Below are 9851 nucleotides of genomic sequence, written 5' to 3'. Positions count from 1 at the left end.
GCTTAGAAACAATATAAACCATTACGTTCAGCATAGTTATTTTCATTTAAAGGGAACCTCAGAATCCCATTCATTTAATTGGTTTATAATTAAATCTGCATTGAAATAATCTACGTTTCCCCTGACGCCGGTTTCTAAACAGACTATCACAAAATTCTGTTGTACAAAACGTTATCACATTTATTTCAACCCATACATGACCACAATATATTATGTCTTACTGTACCACTTTAATTTTCACATAACATGTTCTCATGCATCACCTGAAGCCATCTGATAGACACCACCTCTCGGTACATCCAAAACATCATACAGGAAAGACATTTGTGCTACAGTATGTAGGCATGGCTCGGCCAGTTCTGGCTCCTTGGTAGTTGTCTTAGTCTCTCTGTTGACCCTGGAAATCAGTTGGAAGAGAGTCTCTGAATCCAATTCCTAAAACTTAGTCCAGGTTCCTTTGTGTCTCTGTGCCAGTCCAAGCCGTGGTCTGAAAGCTGGTTCCAGGCAGCCTGAGCACCTCTAGCCAATGGTGACCCCGAAGCCACACTGAAACTTGTTTTTGCGATGGTTGAGGAAAGCCCCCAGAGCCAGCGTGAGAGGGAGTGGAAGTAGTTTCTTTTCGAGGGTAGCTCCAACCACCCAGTTACTGTCGACCGTTCCTTCAGAGGACAAAACAACGTATGTTTTCATTTTGGAGCTTTCACTTCAGAAATGATTCATGTTGAGGTTACAATCATAAAACCTTTACTCACCCTTGAAGAGCAAATTAGCTTTCGGAAGGTCCAGCTGGTAACCGAAGGATGTTGTAGTGTCTTGCATCCTAGTGCTGGCTTCAAATTCAACACCTACCTGCAACTATAAAGCACAGAAATCCAAAGAGTTAGCGAGCCGAGTCCACGTGAGCACAACATCAGATTTATAGATACACACTTATTGGTGCAGGACTTCTAAAGAATCTCTTTTCAGGTAGATTTTGGACAATTACTGTTTTTTAAATCCAAAAATAATTTTTGTTTTCATAAAGTACACTTCCCAGGCCAAAGAATAAAAATTCGCCACCTGGATTTAACTAAGAAAACAGGTGCGAGCCTTCTGTTTGATAACTACTGGTGGGTGGTTATCTTCTAGCATTCCAATAAGTTATTTAACCCCAACTGGTGCAAATAGTTGCTTCTCATTTCTTAAACAACATGGTGGAAAGACACATCTGACGCTCGCGGAAAAGATGTTAGTGTGTGTGAGAAGGGTCAGATCATTGGCATCAAGCAGAGAAAACATCTAAGGAGATGCAGAAACGACTAAAACTGGGTTCAGAACTTTCCAACATGTTAAAAACTGGTCTGATGAGTCCAGATGGGCCCTGGTCCAGAGTGATGGTGCATCAGGGTAAGAAGAGAGGCGGACGCACCCATCATGCCTAGAGCCTACTGTACAAGCCTGTGGGGGCAGTGCTATGATCTGGGCTTGCTGCAGTTGGTCAGGTCTAGGTTCAGCAGGAATGAGGTCAGCTGACTACCTGAATATCCATCTTCCCTGATGGCACGGCCATATTCCAAGACGACAAAGCCAGGATTCATCAGGCTCAAATAGTGAAAGAGCGGAGACATCATTTTCACACACGGATCGGCCACCACAGAGTCCAGACCTTAACCCCACTGAGAATCTTTGGGATGTGCTGGAGAAGGCTTTGTGCAGCGGTCAGACTCTACCATCATCAATGCAAAACCTCTGTGGAACATCAATGCAACACTGGATGGAATTAAATCCGGTGAAGAAGCTAATCGAAACAACGCCACAGCAAATGTGTGTTGTAATCAAAGCTAGAGGTGGTCCAACAAAATATTACTGTGTGACCTTTTTTTTTTGGTGGCAACAATTTTTTTTTTGGGTAGGATTGATCAATACAACCAAGTCACATTGAAAGATTTTCAGTACCTGATCATTCGCTTTGTGGTAGTACGTAGCATGAGCTCCAGCTCCGCCCAAAGTTAAAGTAGCAACAAAGTTGTCACCTGTGAAGTAAAAAAATGTTTTTGCTGATCAAACAAAAGAAATATGATGCACAAGAGTACATGAACGTGTATTTGATAATGATTTATACAGTTGGAGCTGGAGTCACAATAATAATAATAACAATAATAATAAACTAATCAGACCTTACCTGTGTACCTTCCCAAAAGGGAGGTGACTGTTCCTTCCTCTCCGGGTCTTCTGTGATACACCAGTTCTCCGCCCAAAACCAGTGATGGTGTGATTGACTGGAGATAGTGAGCGACCACAATCCCTGTAATAAACCATCGGATTACATGAATGAACTCAACGTGTGACATGATTTCAACGTGAAGGTTTTCCCTTCAGAACTTTATCACATATTTAAACCCTGCAGTTGACACAATTTTTTAGTAAGTAACTTTATTTCTATAGCACCTCTCACAGACAAAAAGGTCACAAAGTGCTTCACAAGTTAAAGGCAACAACATATAAATACAGTAAAATACAGCCACAATATACATAGTGTCAAATACCACCAATCCGAATGAGACTAAGTTTAAAATGCCTGGAGAAACAAATGGGTTTTAAGATTGCTCTTAAAAACATCAACTGAGTCGATTGAGCGTAAAGACAGAGGTAGCTCATTCCAGAGCCTAGGAGCGACGGCCTGGAATGAGCGATCTCCTCGTGTCCTGAACTGAGTACGTGGGACCATTAAAAGGTTTTGATCCAGTGATCTCAGCCTGCGAGAAGGTGTGTAAGGGCAGAGCATGTCTGGAACATACAATGGAGCCAGACCATGCAGCGCTCTGAAAGTCAGCACAAGAATTTTAAAATTGATGCAAAATGAGATTGGAAGCCAATGAAGAGCTTTTAAAATGGGGGTAATGTGGGCCCTTCTGTTGTCACGGGTCAGAATTCTAGCCGCACAATTCTGGACTTGCTGTAAGCGGGACAGCTCTTTTTTGTTTCGACAAGAAAATAAACTATTACAGTAGTCTAAACGGGATGATGTAAACGCGTGAATAATCAACTCAAGATCAACTTTAGACACCATTGTTCTGAGTTTAGAAACGATAAAAAAAATTGTTTCAAGTTGATGTCAAAATGAGTGGTAATTACCACATTTAATCGTATATAGTCAGATATAGAAACTAATGTATTAAAGGTATCGATACAAAACTTTAGTGTTTGATTTAGAGAGAGAGAGAAAAAAAAAGAGTTGTGATTTTATCCAAACCAAGTTTCATTCTTGCTTTAAGCCCAGCATCTTCGTATGAACCAACTCTAGTCTGTCATCTGTTATTTTTTCTATTCTACAAAGCTACAATCTTGACCTCTGGGTGCATGGTCTCTGTAATCGTCTCAGTCAGATGTTTGTTTTATTCCATGCCACACGTACAGGCGCCCTCTTGCTGCAGTTTTCAGTGCAGTCAGCCCAAAACTGGCTAAGTATTAATTCATGACATTGTTAATTATGTAGTTAACAGGCTCTATAAGATTGAACCAAGTGATGTGAATCATGATTTCTTATATTTTTAGAAAATTGTGTGACATGTTTTTTTTTCCCATCATTCTGAATTTTCCTAAATTTGTTTGTTGTATAATAAAAACCCAATAACCTGATCATTTGAAGATGTATCTCCTGAATTTAAGGAATAAAAGTTAACCCTCCACACGAGTTTGCTTTCGTGGTAGCTTATCAGCGATTTTCCAAAGGCTCCAAGTAGGGATGTCCCGATCAGGTTTTTTGCCCTCGAGTCCGAGTCATTTGATTTTGAGAATCTGCTGATATCGAGTCCCGATCCGATACTTTCGATACATAAAAAAATAAATAAAGAAAAGGAAGAAACAGTTCCAGAATGTTCCTTATTTTTTATTTAATTACCTTTTTATTTTAATTTTTAACAACAGATCACTTCTGTGGGGTAGCTTGAACAATCAAGTAATAAATAACATAAATTCTTTACTTTTGGACTTTATTGCAAACATAAAAAGTCTAATATAAAAGCAGATAGCACTCAACTTAAAATACCTGGCAGGGGTCTATTTTGCCTCGGCCCCCAAAATGCTTAGATACGCCCCTGGACATGGGACGGAGTTTTGAAGATGTTCTGAATTGTATCAACTATATAAATACTACATGCTGATAAGTTATTGCTTTATACAGGTCCAAACGTGTAGTGGGATCAATCTACCTACATTTTGTTTTTTTAAGAACTTTGTTTTGTTTTCTTGGTTTTTATTTTCCTGTCTTCCTGTCCTGTCTGTCTCTCATCTTCCTGTCCCGTCTGTCTCTCATCTTCCTGCATCTCCCAGTCCTCCAGAAAAATTCCTGCCTGCTTCCTTCTTTTTCACCTCACAAGTCACTTTTTAACTAGCAGATCAAATTGATCTATTGACCGCAAAAAAAGCTGAGCGTGCGCCGCGCTGCTCTCCTGTAATTTGAACCCAGCATCCGAGTCCGGATCGGGGCTCGGATCGGGAAGTAAAGCCCGAGTCCCGATCGAGTCTGAAACCACGTGATCGGGGCCGATTTCCGAGCACGTGATCGGATCGGGACATCCCTAGCTCCAAGTATTAGACATATCTGGGAGTGATTATTCTGCGCTATTTAAAGGTTTTTAATAGGGATGCTCCGATCTGATCATGTGATTTTCAACGGTTTTAAATCAAGTGGGAAAGATTGGACTTAACCATATAAAACAAACATGACTTTAATTCATCCTGAGAAAGAGATTTTTAAACTGAATAACAATGGCTTAGTTTTAAATTCAACAAGCTCCTCTACATCAGTATTCTGTTTCACAGACAACAACACGGTACAGTCCCACAATCTAACGAAGCTCGGTAATTCATACACCATGATGTGCAGCTGCGAGCTAACAGGCTAACACAGAGCAAACTCGTCGCCTTAAGAGACAGAAAAGGTCTAATTTGAATGTATTTTTTAAACGGATGGCAAAATAAGTGTAATGGACATGTGTAATGTGCACAAACTGGGCATTTAACGTGGTGGAAAAGCTAGTGCTGCGTTCAACAGTGCGAATCTGGTGCGCCACCCAAAAAAAGCTAACCCATCCAATTTGCTGCAACTATTTGGATAAGCCAGCCGACACTAAAAATGCATAAAGATAGTCGTATATTTATCAGACTGGATGAGTGTGGTTGCAAACGTCGGGTTTTGCCGTCTCCTTGAGTCACGCAGCAGCACTGAAGGTGTTCTGTAGAAAGAAGTGACCCTGCTGCTGGCTGTCATGTGTTGTGCCATCCCTGTCGCAGGAATACGAATCGCTCAAAGCGATTTCTAAAGTATCGGACTCGGTGTCGGCAGATTCTTAAAATCAAATGACTCTGAATCGGATCTGTAGTAAAAAGCACGATTGGAACTTCCCTAGTTGTTTAGAATTAAAACAAACCTCCTTAATATGAACATAAATTTGTTTAAACAAGTTTTATTTAAAGACTGTCGTCGTCTTCCTCCGCTTGTCCGGGTACGGGTCGCGGGGGCAGCATCCCAATTAGGGAGCTCCAGACCGTCCTCTCCCCGGCCACCTCCACCAGCTCCTCCGGCAGGACCCCAAGGCATTCCCGGACCAGATTGGAGATGTAACCTCTCCAACGTGTCCTGGGTCGACCCGGGGGCCTCCTGCCGGCAGGACATGCCCGAAACACCTCCCCAGGGAGGCGTCCAGGAGGCATCCTGACCAGATGCCCAAACCACCTCAACTGACTCCTTTCGATCCGGAGGAGCAGCGGTTCTACTCCGAGTCCCTCCCGAATGTCCGAGCTCCTCACCCTATCTCTAAGGCTGAGCCCGGCCACCCTACGGAGGAAACTCATTTCGGCCGCTTGTATCCGCAATCTCGTTCTTTCGGCCATTACCCAAAGCTCATGACCATAGGTGAGGATTGGGACGTAGATCCACCGGTAAAGGCTAGTAGAAATATTTTCTATAAGGAAATAAAAACTCTTGGATCTTAGGTTTAGAAAGTAAACGTTATCAAACTTGAAGGACATTACTCCCAAAGCAAAAATAATAAATACAAGCGATATTTACAATATGACACAATGTTCTTGAACAAATGAGCCCATAAGTTTTGGTTTTCCTGGTCTAATCATAAACATACCAGATCCAACAAGAACATCTGGGTTTCCGAGGGTCACGGCGGAGGTGAAGTCTTGACCACGATATTCCAGATCACACTGCCAATTCACGAACTTCTGCTGCTGAGTCTACAACAAAGAAACAAAAAGAAAGATCAAATCTGAACAACACTTCGTACAATAATGTAAAAGCAGACATTTACTCTTTAGGATCCCATTTCCATTAATATGATTTTGTTTATTACACACACCTGGATGGCTACTTTGGCGCGTACAGCACTAGTAAGCTGGTGAATGATCTGAGCATTCAAACTGCCAGTGTTGTCCATGTCTCCCACCATGACTGGAAACGACTAAGAAAGCACAGTGCACAATTGTAGTTATGGGACATCATCTTTCTGTATAAGTAGTGACAGAGTAAGGTTATATTAATGTCTGCTTCATTTAAAAGTTCATTAAATGCTATTTAAGTTTAATAATTACCTCTGCTGGTCCAGTCTGTTTACTGCCAACATACGTAGAACCAAACCGATAACCGGAATCACCTAGCGTGCTGAGGGTAACAGTGTGACTGACTTGGAAGTGATTACTCAGACCCTTGTTGACCAGCAATCGCACTCCTTCCATCTGAAGAGGAAACACCTCTAAAAAAGCAAAACAATTAGTTACTTTATATCTCCGTAGCAGCAAAACAACACCAGGATTAGTGCTTAAAAGTGAAATATCAATAATTCTACAAAACTCATCAATATTTACTACCCGTCTCCTCACCTTTACATTTCCGATGGCACTCCTCATAGGTGCCTGGGTTTGGGAGTGAGGAATCTGTCTGCTGACCAGATTCAGGCGTTGAAGGGACGGAAGACACTGAGGGCATAGTGAACCCTGGAGGGACCGACACCAACCCTGGAAGTCCTTGACCACCTCCAGCAGCCGCTGGGGCTGGACTGGGTGAGGCAGCAGCCAACACACTGCCCATTATCTGTCACAGTAACGGACTGGAAGAAAAGATGTGGATTTAAAATGAGTTATAAAAGCTGTTTATATCTGTGGGGGTAATAATACAAAGGTCTAGAGGTGGAATTAATAACCACATATGACTGATGAAATGGTATTTAGCATTCATTGATTTGTAAGATCTGGAATGTTTACTCACATGATTAAAGTACTTTTAATAGAAAACGGTTTGAATCCTTTTAACAAATGAACCGTAGCATTGTAAACACCAAAACTAGAATTTACCCGGCAATCCTGAAAGCTGTAATGATGCATCCACTGAACTAGCAAGCTGTTTGTACCCAAGGCCTAGCCAAGTCAGATTCCAGATATATAAAATGCATTTAGGTAACAACGACAAATATCAAACTTCAACTTGTGGCTTTTCTAATCAGGCCAATTTAGAGCAAGCAGTCAAATTAAAAACCTGCTAGCTAACCTTAATCTCTGAGCGCTAATGTAACATTGCAGGGTTAGTATGTTAGCTAGCTGGCTAGGTAGCCATGTGGAGTCCACCACGAGATCAGGTCGCATAAATATCACAACCACCATACATAAAAATGCCATGGAAGGAATCATAAAATAAGCCGCGACCCATTTTTCATAAAACCCACAAGAAATATTTTGATTTAGCTACTCACGAAGACGGTTAGGGGCCAGGGGGTAGTTAAACACCGGTAAAGTTCACGAGAACGTCCGTGACCGTAGTGCTAGAATGTCCGCCCATTTCCTCTATGGCGTTCGCTGATTGGCCGATGAACGGACATTTTGAACCACCATTGGCTAAAAAGACGGCTGGGGTGGTCCGAAATTGATGACGTAACGAGAGATCCATTCGCCGCACATTGGTTTATTTCATGTTCCTGCTGAATGACATTCCAAGGGTACGCCTAGTTAGGGGGCTTTCACGTGAACGTAAAATCACAAAACTTGGAATATCATGAGCGCCATTTAAAAATCGCATTTTAGGTAAACAAAATGAGAATAAACCGCAGTCCTAAAAGCGTTTCGTACAAATAATTAGCTGTGTTTTCAACCTAAATTCTAACAACATTAGAAACTTTGGAAATAATCCATAAAGACATCACCCCCAGACCTGAAATAAACTTTTAGGAAGAACAGCTTCTAATTTTAACAATTTGTCTGATTTTGAGGCAAAGAATACAAATGAAATAGCATCAAATATCAAAATACAACAAATAAATATATAGGGTTTGACATCATTATAAAATAATTAATCAATTGTCTTCTGTATTGATTTTGGCTCACTGATTTATTAAATGATGCCAGTTATGTTCACAGTGCTCAGGTGCTGCCCTTACTGAGGTAAACATGACCCCAAACACCATGTTTATACAAGCAGAGTGCTGTGTGCTTTTCACAGGCAAACTGAATAAAAAATTACAACAAAGTGAGCTATCTTATGTTATTAAAAATAATTAAATTCAGAACTGACTGACCTAAAGCAGAAACACTACAGCTGACAAAAGTTAAACAAAACAGACAACAACCAATATAATTCCGCAAATTGTAGGTTTCTGTGACTATTTACATGCTACATCTATTGATTATATTAAATGCACTATAGATTATGGAAATGCATAAAAGGGATTCCGATTTACTTTACTTCTTCAGCCAAGTGAAATCCGTGTGACAAAACTTTAGATACTCGTGAAAGATAGTATCCCACTATCTGGAATGTTTACTCACATCAGTATCAGAAATAGTTTTTTAGTTATTAAAACTTGTGTATCGTAAACATTTTGTGTGATCTTTCTTTAAGATTATGACATGCCATGTCAGGCCATACCATAAAATATCAATACTAATGTAATGATAATGGAATCTAACATTTACCTTTGTATTCAAACATCTTCATATTAAGAGGTAGACCTATACATCGATCGGCCAACATATCGGGCTGACATTGACCATACATCGGCATCGACCGGTATTTGTCCTTAAAGCCGATTTAAAGTCAGGCCCATCCTTGGGCAGCCCAGTGTTGCAGGATTGAATTAAAATATGTTTTTGTGTTAACTAATAACATCTGCATAATAAATACTCTAAATTAACATTATTTGGGTGTATGACTTTAACACTGAGAAGTGCACAGAGTTGAGATTTACCAGTGAAAAGAGTTCAAAAACTGATTCAGCTTCAGAATATTGTGCATCAACTGATGTTTTAAGCATGAAAAAACTGGTAAACGGTAAATGGCCTGTATTTGATATAGTGCCTTCTAGAGTCCTGGAACCCCCCAAGGCGCTTCACAACACAATCAGTCATTCACCCATTCACACACACATTCACACACTGGTGGGGATGAGCTACGATGTAGCCACAGCTGCCCTGGGGCGCACTGACAGAGGTGAGGCTGCCGAGCACCGGCGCCACCGGGCCCTCCGACCACCACCAGCAGGCAACGTGGGTTAAGTGTCTTGCTCAAGGACACAACGACAGCGACAGACTGAGCGGGGCTCGAACCTGCAACCTTCCGATTACGGGGCGAGCACTTAACTCCTGTGCCATCGTTGCCCCAGGTGGCACAGGACGCAAAAAAGATGGAAATGTCCAGATATTGGCCATGAAAATTGGCAGTACTTATCAGCCATCGGCTGACCCACATATCAGCATCGGTATCAGCAATAGAAAAACCAGTCGGTGCTGGTTTTAGCACTGGATGCTAAAAACACTTCTGACCAATCATCACTCAGTTCTTTGGTTTAAAGCAAACCACTACAGAGACCACAAGG

The 9851-nt window shown here is 41.3% G+C and overlaps 1 protein-coding gene across 2 annotated transcripts; it reads right to left on the bottom strand.

The window, feature by feature from the left end:
* Positions 1-154: 154 nt before the first annotated feature.
* Positions 155-7864, bottom strand: tomm40 (translocase of outer mitochondrial membrane 40 homolog (yeast)). 2 transcript variants are annotated; one of them, XM_015950544.3, is made up of 9 exons: positions 7737-7864; positions 6871-7097; positions 6583-6743; positions 6351-6452; positions 6123-6228; positions 2162-2284; positions 1936-2012; positions 753-855; positions 155-659 (listed from the first exon to the last, which is right to left on the bottom strand). In XM_015950544.3, exons 2-9 carry the CDS (start codon positions 7076-7078, stop codon positions 520-522), a joined length of 1020 nt encoding a protein of 339 aa, XP_015806030.1. In that variant the 5' UTR covers positions 7079-7097; positions 7737-7864; the 3' UTR covers positions 155-519. The 2 variants fall into 2 exon arrangements, with proteins under 2 accessions (XP_015806030.1, XP_054597362.1); XM_054741387.2 differs by lacking the exon at positions 7737-7864 and adding an exon at positions 7342-7689.
* Between the last annotated feature and the right edge of the window lie 1987 nt (positions 7865-9851).

This window comes from Nothobranchius furzeri, chromosome 5 (genome assembly GCF_043380555.1).
Source record: "Nothobranchius furzeri strain GRZ-AD chromosome 5, NfurGRZ-RIMD1, whole genome shotgun sequence".
Lineage (NCBI taxonomy): Eukaryota > Metazoa > Chordata > Actinopteri > Cyprinodontiformes > Nothobranchiidae > Nothobranchius > Nothobranchius furzeri.
Note: the sequence above shows the minus strand (reverse complement) of the source record. Positions and strands in the feature narration are given on the sequence as shown.